At 44.4% G+C, this 24,594-nt stretch overlaps 1 protein-coding gene across 1 annotated transcript in view; it reads left to right on the top strand.

Annotated features, from left to right (window-relative positions):
• The window catches only part of LOC123771439 (titin), a 236,050-nt gene that overhangs the window by 130,012 nt on the left and 81,444 nt on the right, over positions 1–24,594 (top strand). The window contains exons 34-40 of the mRNA XM_045763962.2: positions 8,186–8,212; positions 8,569–8,821; positions 13,148–13,277; positions 18,233–18,300; positions 20,278–20,532; positions 21,641–21,856; positions 22,420–22,710. Coding sequence (XP_045619918.2) covers positions 8,186–8,212; positions 8,569–8,821; positions 13,148–13,277; positions 18,233–18,300; positions 20,278–20,532; positions 21,641–21,856; positions 22,420–22,710 — 1,240 coding nt within the window. The remainder of the gene's footprint in view (positions 1–8,185; positions 8,213–8,568; positions 8,822–13,147; positions 13,278–18,232; positions 18,301–20,277; positions 20,533–21,640; positions 21,857–22,419; positions 22,711–24,594) is intronic.

Raw genomic sequence — 24,594 nt, 5'->3', positions numbered from 1 at the left:
CTTGCTGACTCCTTATGTCCCTTGCGCCTTCAGCCTGAAGTCTCCAAAGGAATTTGTTGACTTACTGCGGGGAATACGGGCTACAGGGATAAGAGCCTCGTTGGACGTAGAATTACTGTTTACCAACGTACCTGTGGATGAAACAATCGAGATGATAGCGGACAGAGTGTATCGTGATCCGGCCTGTACTCCTCTTGACATACCAGAAAACATTCTAAGGAAACTACTCCAAGCTTGTACTAAAGAGGCACCCTTCTTGAGCCCGGATGGGCACATGTATAAGCAAGTAGATGGGGTCGCCATGGTTTCTCCCCTACGTGTCCTGTTTGCGAACTTCTACATGGGTACCATCGAACAAAAGGTCTTAGTCGACATGAACTTGAAACCGGCCATATACTGCAGATATGTTGACGACATTTATACACAGGTACCTGATGTTAGACATCTGCAGGAGCTGAAGGAGGCATTTGAGCGGAATTCTGTGTTGCGTTTCACTTACGAGATGGAGAAGGATGGGAAGCTGCTATTTCTAGATGTAACAGTCATGGAAAGGAGCGGAGGTTTCCACACTGCAGTCTACACTTAGGAAACAAACATAGGAATGTGCCACAATGCCAACAGTGACTGCCCAGACAGGTACAAGAGGAGTGTTGTTAACGCTTATGTAGATCGTGCTCTCAGCCACAGCTCCGGATGGAAGCAAGTTGATGAAGAACTCTGTAGGGTAAGGCAGGTCCTAGTCAACAACGGCTTCTCCAATGGTTTCATTGAAGACATCATAAGAAGGAAGGTGAAATGCCATGCAACCTCTGAAGAGACAACTAACACAACACCTGTACCCCCTATTAGACTATTTTACAGGAACTTCTTTTCCACAGCTCATAAAACGGAGGAAAGGGTCCTGAAAGATATTGTTAATAGGAACGTTATCCCTACAGACAAAAATCAGAAGATACAATTGACGATTTACTATAAAATCAAAAAAACGGCTAACCTACTCATGAGAAACTCTCCAGACACAAAGCAGAACGCTTTAAAAGAGACCAATGTTGTCTATGCCTTCAAATGCCCACTTGGGGACTGTAAGCCTCAAAGAACTCAGTATATAGGCAAGACAACAACATCTCTTTCCAGGCAATTAATGATGCATAAGCAACAGGGCTTCATTAAGGAACATATAATCTCTTCCCACAACCAGACCATCAACAGAGAAGTCTTAACAAAAAACACAGAAATCATCGATAGATACAGCGATAGCAGGCGGCTTGATATCTGTGAGGCACTACACATCAAGAAGTCAACACCAGCAATCAACAGCCAATTAATGCACAACTATATTCTACCCACTTCAAGACTCCACACCAATATAGAAGCATCAATAAATATGGGCCAATAGGCCCTCTGCAGTTACTTCCATTCTTCCCTTTAACTTACCCAATATTATACCCATTGTTTTGAGTTCTGTCTTATCTGGAAAGTTTGTTTTCACCTCATCCAAAACTGTTGTAACATATCACCTCACCCAAATGCAGGTATATAAAATGAAAGCTGTTTAAATTATAGCATAGTAGAACTTGTTTAGTGTTTGCAGGTTATAGTTGTGTGTGTGTGTAAACTAAAGTCTTTGAAAATGTAATAAGTTATTACGAAACGCGTTCAAAGTGTCGCGTCAGACTAGAAATAAAAATGAATTTTGTAGAATTGATTTTTCAATTACCATCGACAGTGAAAAGAAACAAGAAATATTGAGAAAATTTGTGTTAGAATTATTAATCTTACTTTTTCGGTCTTATTTAATAATATATGTTCACAAGAAAGACTGCTACCAAAATATACTAATATACATATACATACACCTATGTCACTCCTACTCTGACAGGGCTATATAGCTGCTATAGAAACTAGTGTGTTATTAAACTTTTTTCTGTGGGGAGCCCCTACGGCTCCCTGGAGCTTATCGGGCTAATGTACGTTATATTAGACCGAACATTAGCTATGGAGTTCAAACCTACCAGGGACCAGCTCCAGAACCTGGCCTTTTCAGAGAGGTTTCAGGGAGCAATGGCCCTGGAAAACCCCTTTGTGGTCAGGGGTTTTCCTTATCTGCCATCAACAGGGGTTTGGCAACCAGAAAGGTAGGCATAACAAAACAAATCCCACATGTTAAGAAACTAAAACAAAAAACCGAACAGAGGCATAAAAATTCCCTACAATTCCAAGGAAACAAGCAAACATCACACTTTACTTCCGGACCGCTCGTCCTCGCAGCCCTCCCCTCACCGCGCTGGCTGCCTAGCACTTCAGTTCGTAAGCTAATGTCAACCGGGACAGACGCTTCTCTGGCCTCGGTTTCCTAGGCAGTGTTGCCTTCGTGGCGCTCACTGCTGTGTTTTTGTGTTGTGCGGTGGCCAGGTGTTCCTCATCAGTACCGGGGCTGCGTGCACTTAGGGGCTTCCTTTTCTAAGCACCCTGTGAGTACTGCCCCTGCGTAACAGGGTTCTGGGGCGTTCGGGAACCTTTCCCATAGAGGTTCTTGCTGCTCGGCATTTGCCTCTCCCTTGGGGCCAGCTGGGGCTTGGGGCCATTGTTTGGGCTTGGGTAGGGACTGGTATTGTGCTGGTTAGGGCATTAAGGTGTTGCACGACCTGCTACCTATGCAGCGACTGGTTCCTGTTACCTCTGGGGACGGTGCACTTTTGCGGGGTTTTTCTTTTCTTTTATTTTCATTTGCCTGGTGGGGTCCTGCCTATTGTGGCTATAGTTCCACTGGTAGTGTTTGGTGGCCCTCTGCTAGGCCCCCATGATTGTACACATCATAGGGGTTTTCAGTGTTGCATGTAGCCCTTGGTAGCTTTGGGTGTTTAACCGGTTAGCAACACCTTGCCCGGGCTTCCCGTAGCAGTCAGCCTACATGCCCTGGAAAACCCTGTCGGGGTTCGGTGGACCACTGGATGTGGTTGTGTTCTCTGTTTGTTCTCCAGTACTTTTCTGGATGTGGTCCACCGGGTTCCACCCATCTTGTGCGGGTTCGTTGGTTGCTGTGCCCCTGTCTCAGGGTGACAGTCACCATTTTTACCTCTGTCACGCTACCTGTTGGGTCACTGACACCTTGACCCAGAGTCTTGCGAGTTGTGTTCTCTGCTTTTTCTCCAGTACTTTTCTGATGTCCTTACTATTCAGATTACAGGCGGCATCCGCGTTGCAAGCTCGGTTTAGGTTACTGCAACGTGCTAGGTTGGTTTCCCTCCAGGATGCCCCGGGGCCGCCCCATTTTGGTTAGGTGCTGTTTGCCCCTTTCCCTCCCTGTTCCCAGCTCCTGACCATCTGCGAGTTTCGGGGTCGGGGTGGGGTTTAGTTGGTGCCGAGACTCGGGCGGCTTCAGGGGCTGCCCCGTTCGGGTTGGAGACGGAGGTTTTCAAGCCTGTTCCTCCTGCCAACGCTTCTGGGTCTTACCAGCGGGCCTTTCTTTGCTACTTTTCCCCCTGGACTCTTCCTTTTCTTTAAGGGCAGAGGGCATGGAGGATGCTCTGCCCCGGGGCCTTTGTTGTGGGTTCCCGGGGCTGTGGGGGATGCCCGCTAGCAGTTCTGGACTGTTTGCGCCTGCTTGGGTTTTCTGCTTCTTGGCGGGGTTTTTCGTCCCTCTCGTCTGCTTGCTTCCTACATTTGCTGGCATGTTTTCGGATCTATTGCATTGGTCACGGCTCCTTGTTCTGGAGCCGTGGTAATTCGCTGAAAGCCATTTGCTTTCAGCGAATTACTTTTCCCTGCTTGGCCACCGGCGGTGCTGCGGTTTGTTTACCTATGCCGGGGTGTGGAAGCTCGCATTTTGGGTGAGTTTTTACACCTCTTTCAGGGGTTTTATCCTCCTGTTGCCATTTCTTTGCTTTTCTGGGATGTTATGCCCATCTTCTGTTCCTCTGGGAACGTTTGGGTGTTGGTTTTTAACACCGGTTTTTGCATTTTTTGTCTGTTTTGGGTCTGGGCCCCAGGGTTTGGGCTCAGTGTCCTTGTCTGTTTATGCTTGCTCCCACACCTTGTCCCTCTGTTTTCGGTCTGTTTTGGCCGTTTCTTTGGGGGTTCTGTCTGGACACTGTGCTTTGCCCATCTGTGGTGAAATTCCATCGGCAAATGTGGTAGTTTGGGCTCCCCGGGTTCGATTTCTGATTCCTTTGGGTTCTTTGGTTTTGTTCCAGAGGTTTCTTCCTCTTGGGCCCCTTTTGGGGGTTCAGGGGGCTTTGTTACCTCGTGTGTGACCCAGTTCTGCCTTCTGGGGTTCCGGGGGTCTTCATGGCTTGCAGGCCATGCAGACCAAAAAGATGGTCAGTCTTTTTAGGTCTTGGCACGTGTTGTGGTCGTGCCGGGGCCTTGAGTTTTTGTTGTCGAGGTGGGCCTTTTGGTGCAGTTTTTGTGCTCTCTTGGTGCCTTCTTCGTCTGGCCGGCGTGGTGCTTTCTGCCCACTGGTTGGCGGCTTGTCTTTTTCTTTTCTTTCTTGATTTTATTTTTTAATTTTTATTTTCATGTGAATGTGTGTATGTCTTCATACATTTTGTTTATGTATGTATATGTGTATACTGTATATATATATATATATATATATATATATATATATATATATATATATATATATATATATATATATATATATATATATATATATATATATATATATATACATTTTCTTTTGGATAGGGATCTGTTCCCTTCGCTGTGGACAGAGCGCTTGGGGGGTGGGTGGGACAGCTTGCTCTTATGGCTTTCGTCTGGTTCTGCAGTTTGTGGGTGTTTTTTGGGTGTCTTCCGGCCTCTGGTGGCGTCGGGTGGTTTCTCCCCCTTTGGGGGTGGTTTGGGGCTGGTGGGGTGGGCTTCTTCCCCTGCGCTTCGTCATGTCATATGTGTGTGGGCACGTTTGGACGTGGTCGATCCGCCCATCCTTCCAAGGTTCCCGCTTGTTCTAATGCAGACACGAGATTTTGTGGATCTGCGGTTCTTCTGGACTTTTTAAGTCTGTGCCCTCCTCGGAAGAAAGTTGTCTCTGGTCCGGCTTTTTTGGGGGCCGGGTGCCTGGATGATGTCCTTGGACCTCTGGGTCACTTCTTGGCACATTCCTTTGCAGGGTTCCGGGACTGGCACAGTTGGTGGTGGGGCTTCAGGCTTGCCGCTTTTGTTGCCTTCCCTAGTTGCAATTGGTACTTGGTGTATTTACGCATCTTTACCGGATCTTGGTGACCTGTATGCGTCTGCTCAGGATTTGGTTTTTGGCCTACCTTGACAACTGGCTGGTGTGGGCTCCCAGTCGGTCCGCCTGTCTGCTTGCCATGGGTATGGTTCTTTCCAGATTGCCGTGTTCAGGTTTCTGCTAAACTGGAGGATGTTCCATCTGGTTCTGTCCCGGGTTTAAACCTTGCTGGGTCTTGTTTAGGACTCTTGGACCGCTTCTTTGTCTCTCCCTCCAGAAGCGTTGATGCGCCTGCGGTCCCACCTACGGCTGTTTCTGAGGGGGTCCTGGGTCACTTGGCAGTTGCTCGAGCGGTTGTGAGGGAGTCTGAACTTCACTATGCTGGTTTACCCACCGGATTGGGTTTGGCTTCGGCATCTGTTTTGGTTCCTTCGGGGATGCTCCTTCTGCTTCTCTCACGATCGTTGGGTTCGTCCTCTGGGGACCTTATGTTGGTGCAGTGTCGCCGGCTTCCTCTTTGGGGTTTTTGGGGTTCCGTGCCTTGGCGCCTCCCCGAGCCTTCGCTCGATGTGTTCACAGACAAGTCGTCTCTCAGCTGGGGTTTTGCATCCAGTGCTCACCAGGCCGGCTGGGGGCAGTGGGCTCCTTCAGTCCTTCAGTCGGGCTCACAGCACGGTTCAGGAGTTCGCGGCTGTCTGGTGTGCACTTCAGAGGGTTCAGGTCACTCGGGGCTCTACCACCCAGCTCCATTTGAACTGTTTTCTGGTGGTTCTTTGCCGGAACCGCGGGGTTCTCTTCGGTCCTTGCCTCTTTGGGGTTGGTCCCTTCGAGTGGTTCATCTGTTGGATTCTCAGGGTTTGGTTTTCCATGCGGTTCATGTCCAGGGAGTGTTCAACGTCCTGGCGGATGGCCTGTCTCGTTTCATCCCTCTGTTCATGGATTGGCCGGTCGTCGCCGACTCGTCATTGCTTTTGCCGAACGTACGGACTCCCGGACGTAGACATCTTCACGTCGGCGTGGTCTCGGTGTCTCCTATTCTATGTGGCACCCCTTTCCCACCTATGAGGCATTCGCGATGGATGCCTTTCAGCAGGACTGGTCGAGGTGGAGTTAACTGTACCTCTTTCCCCAGTTCAGCTATTGCCTCGGGTTCTGGCTCGTTTAGAGTCCTTCCCAAGGTGTCTAGTCCTCGTGGCCCCTTAGTGGCCGACCCAGCTTTGTTTTCAGACGCTGCTTGATCAGGGTCCAAACTCGAGGCGTTTCCCGCAGCTCCGCCTCTTTTGGCAGGTCGGACTGGTCTGGTACATGGCTGATTCGGTGTTCTCCTCAGCTCTTCGTGTCTGTTTTTTTTATGCAGGTGTATCACCATCTCTATGGTGATCAGGTGGCTTTGTTGATGGTGTCCGACCTGCAAGGTTTGTCTCGGCGACATTATGTAGTTTCCTGGCATTTCTTTTCTCCTTTTTCCTTGCTCTCCGTAGATTGTCTTTTCTGTCGCATCGGGTTGTCTTGTCCATTCTTGGTTTTCAGAACCGTTAATTGATGCTTCTTACTCTCGCCTCATATTGTGCGGCGCTGGCTGAACCGCTCCGGCTTGCGTTTGGGGTGGACGTCACATCTGTCCCATTCAGTACGCTTTCTCGTGCTTTGTTTCACCTCTGGGCTGCTCATGCGCTGCCTGAGCCATCCTGGTCCTTGATCAGGGTGCTTTCTCATCTTTCCTCTCCTCAGTTTGTGGTAGCCCTTTTGGTTCAAGATTTTTTTTCAAAGGCCATATTTTTGTTGGCATTGGCCTCTGCGGGTCGGGTCGGGGAGCTTCCGGCTCTTCACCTGCGCAGGGGTTTCTGCTCTTTTGGTTCTGGTGGTAGGTTTGTATATTTGCAGCCTTCTCCGTCTTTCTGGTGAAGGCCGAGATGGCTGCTGTCAGGAGGGGTCCATGGGTTATTGATGCTTGGTTGGTTCGGCCAGGGGTGCGTCATGGGTTGTGTCCGGTTGCGGCTCTTCACCGTTACCTACATGCCGTGGCTGGGGATGCGCTTTGGGTTGATTTGGCTCCCCTTGTTCCCTGTTCCAGGACTCAGGTCTCCCAGGTCATCTGCAGGGTTCTTAAGTCTACCAGCCTGTGGCCTATCCTTGCGCATGTGCCATTCGGACATTTGCAGCTTTCGCTGCCGTGTTTGGTAACATGTCTTGGGCTTATTTAAGGCGCAGGGATTTAGAGGTCGCACAGGTTTCTGGCTGCCCGTTATTTTGTGAGCGTGTATGCTCCTGGGATTTCTTGTGTTACTTTGGGTCGCAAGTTGCTGCCTGTTGTCTCGACTTCATGTTGCGGAGTTTGTGTCGACCGCTTCCCGGGTCGAGCCTTTTCATTTCCTTTTCTTTAGGTATGTAGCTCCAGGGAGCCGTAAGGGCTTCCCAAAGAAAACCAGCGTAGAATGTAATGAAATGCCATTTGCTGGGTGAGCCCCAGAGGCTCCCTGGCAACCATGCCTCCCACCGGTTGGCGGTTTTTCGTGTGGGATTGAAGCTTAGCTTCTGAACTGGAGTGCTAGACAAGCGGCACGGTGAGGTCCGGGGCCCCCCCTTCTCCCCCTCTCAGGGAGGGAAGGGCTGCACAGACAAGCGGTGCAACAGTAAAGTGTGATGTTTGCTTGTTTGCTTGTTTCCTTGGTATTGTAGGGAGTTTCTACCTCTCTGTTCATTTTTCTGTTTTAGTTTCTTACCATGTGGGGTTTGTTTTGTTATGCCTACCTTTCTGGGTGCCTAACCCCGGTCGATGGCAGATAAGGAAAATCCCCAACCACAAGAGGGTTTTCCAGGGCCATTGCTCCCTGAAACCTCTTTGAAAGGGCCAGGTTCTGGTTCTGGTCCCTAGTAGGTCTAAACTCCATAGCTAATGTCCCAGTTTAATATAAAGTACATTAGCCCGATAAGCTCCAGGAAGCCTCCGGGGCTCACCCAGAAAATGGTGTTTCATTACATTCAACGCTGGTTTTTTTTTATTTGCAGGATGAAGTATACTTCTTCAGGAAATATGTGAGTAGTTATCATTTTTTAAATGCATAAATTTATGATTTACATTGTATGATAAATCATGTGGCATACATTGCACCTAACATATATCATGAAATGCAGAATATACTGCTGTGGATACTTTGATTGACTAAAGTGTTACTAAATTTTTGCATTGCTAATGTGAAATAAATATATATATATATATATATATATATATATATATATATATATATATATATATATATATATATATATATTTTCTGTTTCCTTGGTATTGAAAATATATATATATATATATATATATATATATATATATATATATATATATATATATATATATATATAAATAATGTTTATGCATTCTCTTCTTACCACAGTATTTGAAGTGGACACGTGAAGTTAACAATAAAGTTGAAAATATAACCTTTGATGAAGATGTGATACATATTAACTCAACCAGATTTTCATTAGAAACTGATAGAAGTGTGGAGGGTAGCACCAGGTATGATCTTATAATCAGTCGTGTGCAAGTTAATGATGCAGGTGTTTATACTTGTTCCTTGAACAATGAAAACAGTACACTGGTCACACGGCAGATCTTCCTCTCCATGGCTCACCCGCCTCAATATGGTAATTATCCTTTTAATAACTTTAAGGTAGTATGAGGTGAAAAAGAGCAAAAACTATATTGTAACTGTGAAATATTTTTAAATTCAAAACAGGGGCAAGTAATGCACTCTTTTAAGTAAATATATCAGAATATAATGGAAACCTTATCAACAAATTCATTCATTCAGTTAATTCATTCAGTAGAGCAATTCATTCCTGATCCATATGTTGTATCCAGTATTTTGTTATATTCATTACTTGGCTAATTTTTAACAATTATATTTTGTAATTCACATAATAGAACCAAATTTTGCACATTTTGTTGCCAAATATTTTTGGATTAAATAAATTTGTTAATATAAATCTAAGTCTCTCTGGTAATATGAAAAATGCTTTTCTGAGCAGCACACACACACATTAGAGGGCCAGACATCAAAAGACACAAGCATGGAATCATTATAGAAAGAGGCCAAACCCCTAAACATACCAGCGATACAAAGATGCAAAAAACAACTACACGTCAGTAAGAAGAGAGGCAGAGAGGAATTTTGAGAACAGTATAGCAGACAAATGTAAATCAGATCCAGACCTTTTCTATAAATTCATTAAAAGTAAGCTGCAGGTAAAGGATAATATTCAGAGGTTGAAAATGGGGGACAGATACACAGTAAATGAAAAGGAAATGTATGAAACATTAAATGAAAAGTTCCAAAGTGTGTTTGTACAAAATGAGATCTTCAGAGAACCAGACACAATAAGAATTCCAGAGAACATAGAGCACATAGAGGTGTCTAGAGATGAAGTGGAAAATATGCTAAAGGAGCTAAGTAAAAACAAAGCAGTTGGTCCAAATGTAGTTTCACCATGGGTTCGGAGAGAATGTGCATCTGAGCTCAGCATTCCACTTCACCTGATCTTTCAGGCATCCCTGTGTACAGGAATCGTAGCAGACGTGTGGAAACAGGCTAACATAGTTCCAATCTACAAAAGTGGAAGCAGGGAAGACCCCCTCATTTATAGACCTGTATCATTGACAAGTGTAATAGTGAAAGTATTGGAAAACTAATCAAAACTAAATGGGTAGAACACCTGGAGAGAAATGATATAATATCAGACAGACAGTATGGTTTTCGATCTGGAAGATCCTGTGTATCAAATTTACTCAGTTTCTATGATCGGGTCACAGAGATATTACAGGAAAGAGATGGTTGGGTTGACTGCATCTATCTGGACCTAAAAAGGGCTTTCGAGAGAGTTCCACACAAGAGGTTGTTCTGGGAACTAGAAAATATTATAGGGGTGACAGGTAAACTTCTAACATGGATGAAAAATTTCCTGACTGATAGAAAAATGAGGACAGTAATCAGAGGCAATGTATCGGACTGGAGAAATGTCACAAGTGGAGTACCACAGGGTTCAGTTCTTGAACCAGTGATGTTTATTGTCTACATAAATGATCTCCCAGTTGGTCTGATCTCCCTGAGCAGCTGTGCAAGAGCTTGTACTTCGCCGTGCTGGTCTACCCGTTGGGTCGGATCTGGCTTCGATGGCTGTTCTGGTTTCTTTGGGGATGTCCCTTCCGCCACTCTCGCAATCACTGGGTTTGGTTTCGTAACCATTGCTCACCTGGCCGGCCAGGGTCGGTGGGATCCGTCCTTCTGTCGGACTCACAGCACAGCGTGGGAGTTTGTGGCGATGTGGCATTCGCTTCAGAGGTTTCATGTCACTCACCGAGCAACAATCCGGCTCCATTTGGACTGCACCCCTGTGGTTCATTGTCTGAACCGACAGGGTTCGATGCGGCCCTTGGCTCTTTGGCGCTGATCGCTTTGGGTGACTCGTCTGCTGAGTTCTTGGGGTTTGGCTTCCCTGGCAGTTTACATTCAGGGGGGTGTCAAACGTTCTGGTGTCTGCCTGAACGGACACCAGAGACAGGTGGAAATGAACCGCCTGTCTCGGTTCATTCCCCTATCGACGGAATGGACTTTCGACGCCTACTCGTTCAGTTGGCTCTGCCAGACGTACAGGCGCACGGAGGTGGACCTCTTCGCATCGGCATTCTTGAGGCATTTTCCAGTGCATGTGGCGTCCTTCCCAGACTGCGAGACCGTCGAGTTCGATGCCTTTCGGCTGGACTGGTTGAGGTGGGGTTACCTGTATTCCCACCGGTTTGGTTGATAATCCAGGTCCTGGCTCGCTTGGAGACTTACCAGGGGAGAGTAGTCCTGTTGGCTCTTTGGTGGCCGGCCCAGCCCTGATTTCAGGCGCTTCTTGCTCGATGTCTGAACCTGAGGGTCTTCCTGCTGCTCCGCCTCTTTCAGCAGAAAGAGGCGGAGCGGTCCGGTCTGGTACATAGCTGGTTCGATCTTCTTCTCCACTCTTCACATCTAGTCTTTTTGATGCGGGTTTATCACCACTTGTATGGTGATCAGGTGACTTTGTTGATGGTGTCCCACCTGCGAGTTTCATCTTGATGACAGTATGAAATTTCCTGATGGTCCTTTCAGCACTTTTTGTCTCTACGTAGGTTGTCTTTGATTTCTAGTTGTTTCGTTCTTTCTCTCTCTTGGTTGTTTCAGGACCGTCATCTTATGCCAAATTCTGTCGCCTCGTATCGTGCGGTGCTAGTGGAGCCGCTGCAGCTTTCATTTGGGGTGGATGTCAATTCTGCTCCATTCTGCAAGCTTTCTTGGGCATTATTTCACCTCCAGCCTGCTTATGTGCTGCCTGAGCCATCCTGGTTGTTGAACCAGGTGCTCTCATTTTCTCTCTATTCCTCTGTTTGTGGTGGCCCTCTCGGTTTAGGGTTGTTTTTTAAAGGCTCTTTTCTTGGTGGCATTAGCCTCTGTGGGCCGGGTCGGGGAGCTTCATGCTCTCCTTTTGCACAGGGGTTTCTCTTCTTTTGGTCCTGGTGGTCGTTTCATTCGTTTGCAGCCGTCTCCTTCTTTTCTGACAAAGAATGAGTCTGCTGCTTTTCGAGGGGTCCTTGGGTTGTTGATACTTGGTTGGTTCGGCCGGGGGAGCATCATTTTTTGTGGTCCGGTTGCGCCCCTTCGCCGTTATTTGCATGCAACGGCCTCCATGGCAGGGGATGCGCTTTGAGTAGACCCAGTTTTCCTTCTTTCCTGTTCCAGGGTGCAGGTCTCCCAGGCTGTCCGCTGGATTATTTGATCCAGCCAGCCTGCAGTCTATCCTCGTGCCCACAATATTCATACGTTCGAGTCTTTGGCTGCGGGTTTTGGTAATATGTCCTGGGATGACGTTCGAGCAGGGGTTTTTGGAGGTCGAACTGGGTCTTGGCCACACCATACCTTGTTAATGTTCCTGGCCCTTCTCAGGCGTGTGTATCCTTGGGTTGCAGGTTGGAGCCAGTTGTCTCGACTTCAAGTTAAGGAGCACGTGACAACCACCTCCCAGGTAAGTCCCTTTTCTTCTTTGTCTTTGGTTAGGTGGCTTCGGGGAGCCAAAGGGGCTCTTCACAGAAAACCAGCATTGAATGTAATGAAACACCATTTCATGGGTGAGACCCAAAGGCTCCCCAGCATCCTTCACTCCCTCCTGTCGGTGTTTTTTTTTTTATATTCAGCCTCTGAACCGAGGAGAGTAGCTGGCGTGGAGGTCTGAGACCCCCCCCCTGTCCCCCTCCTGGGGAGAGGTTGGGGGTTACACAGAAGGATGCGCAGCGGTTGTGCTGAAGTCATGCTTGTTTTTGATTGGGGAGTTCTGCTTGCTAGTTCGGCTTTTTGTTTGCAGTTTTTCACCAGCAGTAGTTTATTTTTGAATTCCTATCTTTCTGGTTGCCTGACCTGGTAGATGGCAGACAAAGACTACCATCCAATTATACAGGGGTGTCTTTAGGCCATTGCTCCTTGTGCCTCTTCTTGAGGGGGCCAGGTTTTGGCTCTGGTCTCCGGTAGGCCTAGAACTCCATCGATTGACTGTTACCACGGTCTAATATATACACATCAGCCTGGTATTGCTCTGGGGAGCCTTCGGGTCTCACCCAGAAAATGGCGTTTCATTACATTCTATGCTAGTTATTATTTTTTCTGAATTTTTTGTTTAAACACCACAGAACTGGAACATTTAATTAACATGTGTGCAGTGCAGGGGGTTAATTGTAAGATATTCTGGCACAGAAAACTGGTATACAGTACCTTTAATTGCCTTTGTGCGATCAAATAGTTTTATTATTAATATATGCCTTCAGTTAACTTATAATTGATGATGAGTTTACTGAAGTAAAACCCTCACCTCTACTATTATTTACTTTATTATTAAACTGCAGTAATATCCAAGAAAAATAATTAATTCATACTTTACTCACTGTGACAATCCTATGGTTAGACAGCTGTGAACTTCCATTTAATTGGACTGGTGATTGGTGGACTGCTGATAAAGATTACACTATCAGTGAAAACAAATTTGGAGAAAGCATCTGTACAACCTCCTTGGGCAACAATTTCCTCATGAAAGAGTAAGTATTATATTACTGTACAATAATCAGGTTCTTTTTACATGAAAAATTACAATTATATAACAATAATGTCTACTATATGTGTGGCTATAAAAATTAATTTAAATATACTGTACAATGCAGCCATGATTCGTTGAACTACATGGGGTTCAGATTCATTGGAAGTGAGAGATTTGTTGCAACTGGAGATGTTTTGATCAGGCATTTGTATATTGCTTCATTTAAGACAATAAAAAAACCAGCATTGAATTTAATGAAATGACATTTTCTGGGTGAGTCCCGGAGGCTTCCCAGAGCTATCCAGGCTTATATGGAATTATTAGCTTTCTGGCATCAGTCAAAGTGCATGGAGTTCTTGCCTACCGGGGACCACGAGCCAGAATCTGGGCCCCCTCAGAGAGGCACGAGGAGCAATGACCTATAGAAACCCTCCGGGTGGTTGGGAGAATTCTATGTTTGGAAATATATAGGAAAAACTGGAAGGTCTGCCAGGAAACTTCATACTGCTGCCGAGATGAAGCACACAGGTGGGAGACCAACAGCGAAGTCACCAGCACTCCATGCAAGTGATGATAGACTCAAGTCAGAAACTCCAAATGTGAAGGCTCAAGGAGAAGAACGAACCAGCCTCGTACCAGGCTGGACCGAGCTGCTGAAAGAGGCGGAGCCGCGGGAAGACCCTCGGGTTTGGACACCGAGCCAAGCGTCCAGCTCCAACAGAAGATGGACCTAGGACAGAGTAGTCCTCCGAAAGAAGGGGCAATAAACCCACGGGTTCAGACGGGACAAGTCCAGAATGAACTGGAAGTCAGCACAGTCTCGTTTTGGGACTGCAAACAGGCAGGAAAGCCACCTGAGAGAGATGAGGTCGTTTCAACCATGCCCAAGTGAATTCACTCTTAGATGACTTGACAGAGCGCAGGAGAAGAAGCCTGCCCCACCAGTCAAAAAAATCCCCCAAAGGAGGAGGAGCCACCCAATGCCACTGTAGGCTCCACGAATCAACCCAAAAGGCCCACAAATCATGGGACCAGGTGCGAGCAAACAGAGTGAGCTTCCACCCCCCCCCTCCATTGCCCCATCAATGGGACAAACTGCAAAAGAGCTGATGCACCTTATGAGAACCTAAGCAGCACACAGTCCGATCTCCACGCCGACGAAATACAGATGGTACCGAAGGCTGTGCCTGCACTGAATCTGGCACCAGTGGCCTACCACAACAGGAAGAACCCTGAACCCTGGCACAACCCTTCAGGGAAGGTCCCCAATGAGCCCCCTGGAGGACTAACAAGTCTTGACATAGGACAGCAACTAGCTGAAGCTGCCTGCAGATACTGCACAACTGCTGACTGTGCAACAGCAATGGACAAAAAGGCAAAGACAACCTAAGAGCCAGGGCCCAAGCGGATTCCAAGGAAGAAAGTGCATGCCAAGGAAACACCGCCTGCTGATATACAAATTGAGAAGCAAAAAACCATGAAACCACATTCGACAGGAGGGGCGTGAACAGCTTCAACAATGCAGACAACACACACCACCAAGGGCAATGCATCAAACCCAAGCTCCTTCACATCCAACTCAAGCCAATCTGAGGAGGAGGGAAGACAGCTTGAGGAAGGAGAAGAAACGCAGGACCAAATCCAGCAGGCCACGTGTACGCATATCCTCCGTGACCAATGCAGCCAAAAGGGGAGGAACCTGCACATGAAGCTGCATCACACCAACATCCAATGGAAGGGCAGGGGCGAACAAACATGCATTGATATGCTCAAATTCGCCCCCCAAGAAAACCTGTAATATGCCGTCTGAGCCTCCCTCCACTCAAGAACTTCACCAACACAACATATGCCAAACCTCCAACGAGAAGAGCGGGCAGTCTGTTAACCAGGATGACTCCAGAAGTTCATAATGAACCCAGTATGTACAGGAAGATTCATACATTATGGAACGCGGATCCATCACAAAAGCATAATTCGGGTTGCGCAGGAGGTAAGCCGCAAGGGTTTCCCATACAACATGTGATGGGACGCGGGAACCCAAAAAGTTCCAGAAGGATGGGACTGAGGAACCCATGGGATCACGGAACCTAATCTGGGGAGGGGTAGACGTCAAATCCAATTCGTACGAGGAGGGAGCGAAAGAGAACCTCTCCTTGTAACACCAAGCCCCGCTCTGAGGATACAAAAACCCAGGAGGGGTCCAACGGGGCCCAAGGCCCCCAAATCAACCCCTTCCCCACCCTGGGAACCTCACCCTGAGGAGCCCAGGGCCGAGCAGTCCTCCCCCCCACCTTCCCGCCTCTGAAGAAATGACAGAAGCAGCCGAAAAAGCAGAACGAAGGGGGGGCCACTGGTTAGACCCAGAAGCTCTGGCTGGAGGACAAGGCTCAAATGCCTCCGCCACCACCCCGGAAGGGGATTCCCCCCAAGACCGCCTGAGTTTCAGCACCAAATAAACCCTGCCCCGAATCCAAAACCCTCAAGACATTTCGGAGCCAGAAGCAAGGGGTTGACCAGATGAACAATTGAAGGGGAAGGACAAGGAAGAGAGGACGGAGAGGACTACTGACGGTCTTGGCCTCCACCACCTTCTCACCTAACTTGTTCCAACCGTCTACCACTCTGTTTGCAAAAGTGAATTTTCTTATATTTCTTTGGCATCTGTGTTTAGCTAGTTTAAATCTATGACCTCTTGTTCTTAAAGTTCCAGGTCTCAGGAAATCTTCCCTATCAATTTTATCAATTCCTGTTACTATTTTCTATGTAGTGATCATATCACCTCTTTTTCTTCTGTCTTCTAGTTTTGGCATATTTAATGCCTCTAACCTCTCCTCGTAGCTCTTGCCCTTCAGTTCTGGGAGCTACTTAGTAGCATGTCTTTGCACCTTTTCCAGTTTGTTGATGTGCTTCTTAAGATATGGGCACCACACAACCGCTGCATATTCTAGCTTTGGCCTAACAAAAGTCGTGAACAATTTCATTAGTATATTGCCATCCATGTATTTAAAAGCAATTCTGAAGTTAGAAATTGTGGCATAGGTTCCTCGCACAATATTCTTTATGTGGTCCTCAGGTGATAGTTTTCTATCTAGAACTACCCCTAGATCTCTTTCTTTATCAAAATTCTTTAAAGATTTCTCACATAATATATAGGTTGTGTGAGGTCTATGTTCTCCTATTCCACATTCCATAACATGGCTTTTATTAACATTAAATTCCATTTGCCAAGTGGTGCTCCATATACTTATTTTGTCCAGGTCATCTTGAAGGGCATGACAATCACCTAAGTTTCTTATCCTTCCTATTATCTTAGCATCATCAGCAAACATGTTCATATAATTCTGTATACCAACTGGTAGATCATTTATGTAGACAATAAACATCACTGGTGCAAGAACTGAACCCTGTGGTACTCCACTTGTGACATTTCTCCAGTCCGATACATTGCCTCTGATCACTGCCCTCATTTTTCTATCAGTCAGAAAATTTTTCATCCATGTTAGAAGCTTACCTGTCACCCCTCCAATATTTTCCAGTTTCCAGAACAACCTCTTATGTAGAACTCTGTCGAAAGCCTTTTTTAGGTCTAGATAGAAGCAGTCAACCCAACCATCTCTTTCCTGTAATATCTCTATTGCTCGATCATAGAAACTGAGTAAATTCGATACACAGGATCTTCCAGATCGAAAACCATACTGTCTATCTGATATTATATCATTTCTCTCCAGGTATTCTACCCATTTAGTTTTAATTATTTTTTCCAATATTTTGACTATTACACTTGTCAATGATACAGGTCTATAATTAAGGGGGTCTTTCCTGCTTCCACTTTTGTAGATTGGAACTATGTTAGCCTTTTTCCACACATCAGCTACAACTCCTGTAAACAGGGATGCCTGAAAAATCAGTTGAAGATGAATGCTGAGCTCAGGTGCACATTCTCTCAGAACCCATGGTGAAACTCCATCTGGACCAACTGCTTTGTTCTTATTTGTTCCCTGCCATGTTTGATGACGGCTCATTTCAGACACGAGGACTTGGGGGTCGTACAGGCTCCTGGCTGCCCGTTCTTTTGTGAGTGTCTGCTCCTGTGCATTCTTGTGTTGCTTTGGGTTGCAAGTTGCTGCCTGTTGTCTCGACTTCACATTGCGAAGTTTGTGGCGGTCGCCTCCCGGGTCAAACTTTTTTTTCCTTCTCTTTGGCTATGAAGCTCCAGGGAGCCATAGGGGCTCCCCACAGAAAACCAGCGTTGAATGTAATCAAACGTAATTTTCAGGGTGAGCCCCATCAACTCCCTGGCAACCCTCCCTCCCACTGGTCGACAATTGTTTCACGTTGCTCAGAAGCTTAGCTTCCGAGCTGGTGCTAGGCAGCCAGCTCGGTGAGGTCCGGGGGGCCCTCCCCTCCCCCTCTCAGGGCAGGGAGCGCGGGGAGGGCTGTGCGGACAAGCGGCTCGGCAGTAAGGTGTGATGTTTGCTTGTTTGTTTGTTTCCTTGGGATTATAGGGAGTTTCTACCACTGTTCGTTTTTTTGTTTTAGTTAATTACCATGTGGGGTTTGTTTTGTTATGCCTACCTTTCAGGGTGCCTAACCCTGGTCGATGGCAGATAAGGTCGATGGCAGTTTCCAGGGCCCATTGCTCCCTTAAACCTCTCTGACGGGGCCAGGTTCTGGCACTGGTCCCTGGTAGGTCTGAACTATATATATATAGCTAATGGCCTGGTCTAATATAGTATACATTAGCCTGATAAGCTCCAGGGAGCCTCTGGGGCTTACCCAGAACATGGCGTTTCATTACATTCAATGCTGTTTTTTTTTGTTAGACATGTACGTACTAAAAGTGAATGAGTTTGGGTAGATATGAATAGAAGCTGCTTCATGTAGGCCAATAGACCTTCTACAGTTTCCTGTATTTTTATTTTCTGACATAAATGTTACTTTGTTTCATATTTGCAGAATAAATGACTGTTACAGCTGCTTTATCATAACAGAGAAACATCACAATATAATTTACTACCAAAAATGTAAGTAGTTTACATAAATACTTACTGTATTTGCAACAATATTTATTTGGAACAATACTTATTTGCAACAATACTCATTTGCAACACTTATTTGCAACAATACTTTTATGCAACAGTTATTGAAAAGGCTGATAGTTTCCAGCAGTTTGGCATAATATTCTTAGAGGTAATTACCTAAGTGGTAAGTATCTCTTTGGGTAATTACCCCTTTAAGAATAATACTGCACCATATGCAATATGTCTGTAAGGGCCTGACAGCTGAGTGAACAGCACTCAGGATTCGTTGTCCTAAAGTTCCGGGTTTGATCCCTGGCAGATGCGGAAAAAAATGGGCATAGTTTCTTTCACGCTGATGTGCCTGTTCACCTAGCAGCAAATAAGTATGAGGGATCTAGACAGTTGCTACGGGCTGCTTCTTTTGAATGTGTAACAAAAAGGAGGCCTGATCGAGGACCAGGCCACAGGGACGCTAAGCCAAGAAATCATCTCAAGATAACCTCAAAATAGTCATGCAATTGTACTGAAAGTTCACAACTCATGAAACATTCCCCTGGCTCTGTGGCTAACCAATCATAAAAAGAACCAGCATTGTACATTCACATCCTCTCTTGGTTGGAAGGGACATTCCTCCAATAACACTATATAGAGATCAGTGCCAAGTCAGTGTATTTATTCTTACACTGGCTCTGCTTCTAATAACACTGATGTCAACACCTTGCTTCTCTACTATCACCTTAAAATAATAATAATAATAATGAAAAAATCAATTGGAGCCATTCAAAGGATTCGAACCTACACCATGGGTAATCCCAGGTGCATGCCTTAAACCACTGAACCATGATGTGCTATAAGCAAACTGGGATTCAAATGAATCCACAAGTGGTCTCGAGGCATTGAGCTGATACCAAATCCAGTTTTTATATATTACCTGCATACACTCTGGTGTGGTAAAGGAATTCTTCCTACCAACACTCTTCAAATACACACAGAAATTACATTAACGTGATATATCAACAAGAAATCAGTTGGAGCCATGCGGAGGATTCGAACCTGCACCAGGGGTATGGTGACTGTGACCCCAGAAGGTGTGTGCTGCCATTTAACTGAGGCTGGTTACATCACATTTCAGATAAATGCTCCCTGACAATGATCATTTGCTTTGTTTTAGGGATGCTTAATTTCCTCAAAGGATTCACTTTTGTCATAATATGGTTTCTCATAATCAGGCACAGAAAACCTGGTAACCTTATCAAGCAACCTGTTCTCCTACAAAGATCATCACTTTTCACTTGTATGCATTACGTAAGGGGCAAAAATTGCCATACTAGAAATTGGAAGTGGCTCATGAAAGTGACATACTAGCTGTCCCATTTTCTGTTTGGGTCCTCTGGTAGGTTAGGAGAGGACACTTTAAATTGATCATTTTCTTGACGTTGAGGAACTTTAGGAGGATAGGCTGTATCAAGGTCCCTCTTGACTAACTATTGAACTTCCCAGAATGGGAAGTCTAGTAATCTAAGTCCCGGGGTACCTAATTACTGCTAGGTGAACAGAGGCATCAACTAGTTACACTTACCACTGTGACAGGACCCTAAAATGTTCTCTGATTGAGTTTCACTTGTTTGATTGTTAATCTCAGATGACCCACCCTTACTTCCCTCATCTGATAGTGAGCCAGATTTAGATGGGTCTCAGTGGCCTGATGTTGTGCTAATGATTGGTGGTACCGGAGTTAAGTACAGTAAGCTACTTGGGTCCTCAAGAAAAGGGTATTTCATTATATTATATGGTTTATTTGGCACTTATTATTTTGTTATTTTAATCAGTGTTAGGCCCAGTAGCTCAGTGCTAAAACAGTGATTATTCAGCACTGATTTTTGTAGACATGCATAATAATCTTTTCAGACATTATACTTAATACAAAAATTCAAACTGATTTTTCTTTAACACATATTGACAAGATTTTCTTATCCACAGCCTCTTGTATTAAGTCGAAAGACTTAAATACTGTCTGCTCCACAATAGAAAATACTGAACATGTACGTGTAATGGTTCGCAAAAATTCCTCAGCCATCTGCCCATTCACTGGCTCCCGCTCGTTCATCTACCAAATGCCAAATAGGAAGTGCAGTGAAAGACACTCAAGGCTCTTATCTATAAATAATGACACAGAACTGTTATACTCGTATAATCCTTGCCCAGATCATACACATCCAGAGGCTGCTATTCACAGTAAGTATGAATGTTTTCTAAAGATATTAACTATTTGGTAGCTTTGGTATAGGAATACCATACAGTTCTGTTTTGCTTATACTGTATTTACTTTTAACGCTTAGACAGCGGTTATTGTCAGTTGTTGATTCACAGTGTAATGCGGTCGTCATCATATTTAGATTTAAACAATTATTGTCTAGGTTATACATATATGATGCAAATATGGATACAATTATATTAGCAGTGGATTAGCACTGCCACTGCTTTAGCAGTGGATTAGCAAGTAGATGCAATGGATCTGCCTTGACCCATGAAAAATCCTGCTACCATTTCATGGTACAAATGTGGTTATCATCATGAATGTTACTAGGGGGAATGAGGTCATTGTCATATCTTTGCCCAAAATGCTGTCACTCTCCCAATATGACCCTCCCTGAAACCAAAACTCAAAATCTTTCCCTGAACCCTGAAATGTTAACTAAAGGTGATTTGATAAAATACTATGCCTAAGATTACCGAGTGCCGGGGGGGGGGGTCAAATAGCTTCGGCTATCACCTCCTTATGTCCGGTCGTGATGGTCGAGTGGATTAAGGTGTCCTGTACATACCAGTTGCGTTGCTCCTGGCAGTATGCGTTCGAGTCACTTCTGGGGTGTGAGTTTTTAGTTGCATATAGTCCTGGGGACCATTCAGGCTTGTTTGTGTAATATATATATATATATATATATATATATATATATATATATATATATATATATATATATATATATATATATATATATATATATATATATATATAAATATATATATATATATATATATATATATATATATATATATATATATATATATATATATATATATATATATGTACACACATACATACATACATACATACATACATACATACATACATACATACATACATACATACAGTGGTTGCCTGTCCCTTGACACAATGAATTATTGTACATTATTGAATTATTATATTATTGTCAGAGTATAAAAATATATGATAGGCTTCTTGCTTGAAATTTTTTTCAAAATATTACTAATATTTTATAATTTTATTCCATCTATTGTAGTTATATAAATTTATATTTTAAATCCTGTCTTTGTAATACAGCAAAACAATTGAAATGTGTAGCCAACTGGAGTGAAGATTCAACACACTACTTTATGGGAAATGATGACAACGCAGAAATGCCATACGAATGTTTTACTTATAAATCAGGGATAAAAACAGATTACCAATACTACATGATCCAGACAGGAACTGAAGTATGTGCTGATATAAGAAGTAACTCTGGCTTAACATACAATGTGTTTGGTGAATCACAAGGTAGGCCTACTGTGTTTTCTTAACTTTCAATAACTTTGTAAGTAGAATAAAGCGCTAATACAATTTATTAACATAAGAATCCTTAAAGATATATTAAACCAGTATTAGTCTATTATTTCATTCAAGTAGTGTATTTAAAAAGCACTCTATATTAACAGTTTAGCATTCTGGCCTCTCGCCACATGCCCAAACATAAACATTTCAGGCCACTTGTGGCACCACTCACTAGCACATAAGATGCTTATACTCTTTTTATTTTTTCCAATTTATTTTTGGTGTTATAGCTATAATTTTGGTGTCAAAGTATTCATAAATAATGTTCTAATGTAAAGTTGCATAAACATTTTATATTACAAAAATCTTACTTGTATATCTGATTGAGTTTGGTTTAAAATATATAAAAGAAGTAGATAAGTCAGAATATAAGTGGTCATCATTTTCAGATTTCAATGCATGATTTTTGTTTATGTATGCAATGGATTATTTACTTCTTTTTTCTTATTAGCTAATTTGAAAATCTATCACTTTGTGGAAACTATCATTATAAATCTATTTACATACAGAACCTGAGCCACCTGTGATTGAAGAAAATAACGATAGCATGGAAGTACAAGTTGGGGACTCCATAAGACTGACTTGCACCAGTAGAGGCGGGCTGCCTCTGGCAACACTCACTTGGTTTAGGGATACTAAGGAGTTGCCCTCAAAGACTGAACACGTGAAGGACATTTCCAAAGCTTACCTTGACATTACAGTTGAAGAATCTGACAGAACAGCGAATTATTGCTGCGAGGCTTCCAATTTTGCAACATCCATCCCATTGAACACTACTATGGTACTTACCTTCCAAAAGGGTATGTATTATGTATTTTTGTGGGAAGGCCCATTGGCTGCCTGAAGCTATCCTACTGATATAGTGCTATTCTATTTGGGGTCATTAGTTGTAAAGTTCTTGTTGCCTGTTGGGGACTAGAACCAGAACCTAGCTCCCCTCAGAGAGGCACATAGAGTAATGGCCTATGAGCACATTACATTTAAAGTATATCATAATTGCCATCAACCAGGGAAGGCATCCATAAAGGTAGGCACATTTTTTTTAAACACACCACTGTCTGGTTAATTAACACTTTTGCGCTTCGGGCTTGAGCCCCCTAGACTTCCCGTTCATGCTCCAGGCGTTTCGGCGAACGTGCAGCAACACTGAAATGTGTATACTCTTTTCTGTTTTCTCACCTCCATTTTCGTTTTACGTGTTTCATTTTGGTATCAAATTGTTTGTAATAGAATTCCCCACAGAAGTATATACATATGATGTCCAAAAACTTGGTGTGCCACCCACACCAAACACAAAAATCGGGCGATCGTTAGCTATGAGTGTGAAACAGTAATAAAATGTGTATACTCTTTTCAGTTTTCTCACCTCAATTCTCGTGCACCACACAACCGCTGCATATTCTAGCTTTGGCCTAACAAAAGTCGTTGTTCGCGACTTTTGTTAGGCCAAAGCTAGAATATGCAGCGGTTGTGTGGTGCCCATAGCTTAAGAAGCACATCAACAAACTGGAATAGGTGCAAAGACATGCTACTAAGTGGCTCCCAGAACTGAGCAAGAGCTACAAGGAGAGGTTAGAGGCATTAAATATACCAAAACTAGAAGACAGAAGAAAAAGAGGTGATATGATCACTACATACAAAATAGTAACAGGAATTGATAAAGTCAATAGGGAAGATTTCCTGAGACCTGGAACTTTAAGAACAAGAGGTCATAGATTTAAACTAGCTAAACACAGATGCTGAAGAAATATAAGTAAATTCACTTTCGCAAACAGAGTGGTAGACGGTTGGAACCAGTTAGGTGAGAAGGTGGTGGAGGCCAAGACCGTCAGTAGTTTCAAAGCGTTACATGACAAAGAGTGCTGGGAAGACGGGACACCACGAGCGTAGCTCTCATCCTGTAACTACACTTAGGTAATTCTTGAGGTTATCTTGAGATGATTTCGGGGCTTTAGTGTCCCCGCGGCCCGGTCCTCGACCAGGCCTCCACCCCCAGGAAGCAGCCCATGACAGCTGACTAACACCCAGGTACCTATTTACTGCTAGGTAACAGGGGCATTCAGGGCGAAAGAAACTTTGCCCATTTGTTTCTGCCTCGTGCGGGAATCGAACCCGCGCCACAGAATTACGAGTCCTGCGCGTTATCCACCAGGCTACAAGACCCCTACATTACACTTAGGTAATTACACTTAGGTAATTACTAGTATGCGTAGCATTTCGGGCAAGTCCTTAATCCTAGGTTCCCTGGAATACGACTCCCACGAAGAATCATTTTTACAACCAAGTGCTCATTTTACTGTTGAGTTAAACAGAGGGCTGCAGTTAAGGATTTGCTCCCAGTAAATCCTCCCCGGCCAGGATACAAGCCCAAGACAAAGCGTTCGCGGAACGCCAGGTGAGCATCTTACCACTATGCCACGGAGACTGCTGCTACTTATATATAACGTGTGTATATAGTGTAATAACAGCAACAGGAGTATGTTGGGAGGAGCCATTTTGATGAGAGAGAGAGGTGGCATCGTACTCGTAGCGTCGTCTGCTGTGTGACTTGTCATGCAGTGTATGATGGCCACTGGGCTGTTTGAACACAATATCAGCTTAGTTGCATAGTTATGGTGAATAAAACATGTAGATACTTATACATAATATGTGTAAATAGTGTAATAAAAACAATAACAGTATGG

The sequence above is a fragment of the Procambarus clarkii genome, chromosome 14 (genome assembly GCF_040958095.1).
Source record: "Procambarus clarkii isolate CNS0578487 chromosome 14, FALCON_Pclarkii_2.0, whole genome shotgun sequence".
NCBI classification, from domain to species: Eukaryota; Metazoa; Arthropoda; class Malacostraca; order Decapoda; family Cambaridae; genus Procambarus; species Procambarus clarkii.
The sequence above is the reverse complement of the archived record's forward strand: the minus strand, read 5'-3'. Positions and strand labels throughout refer to the sequence as shown.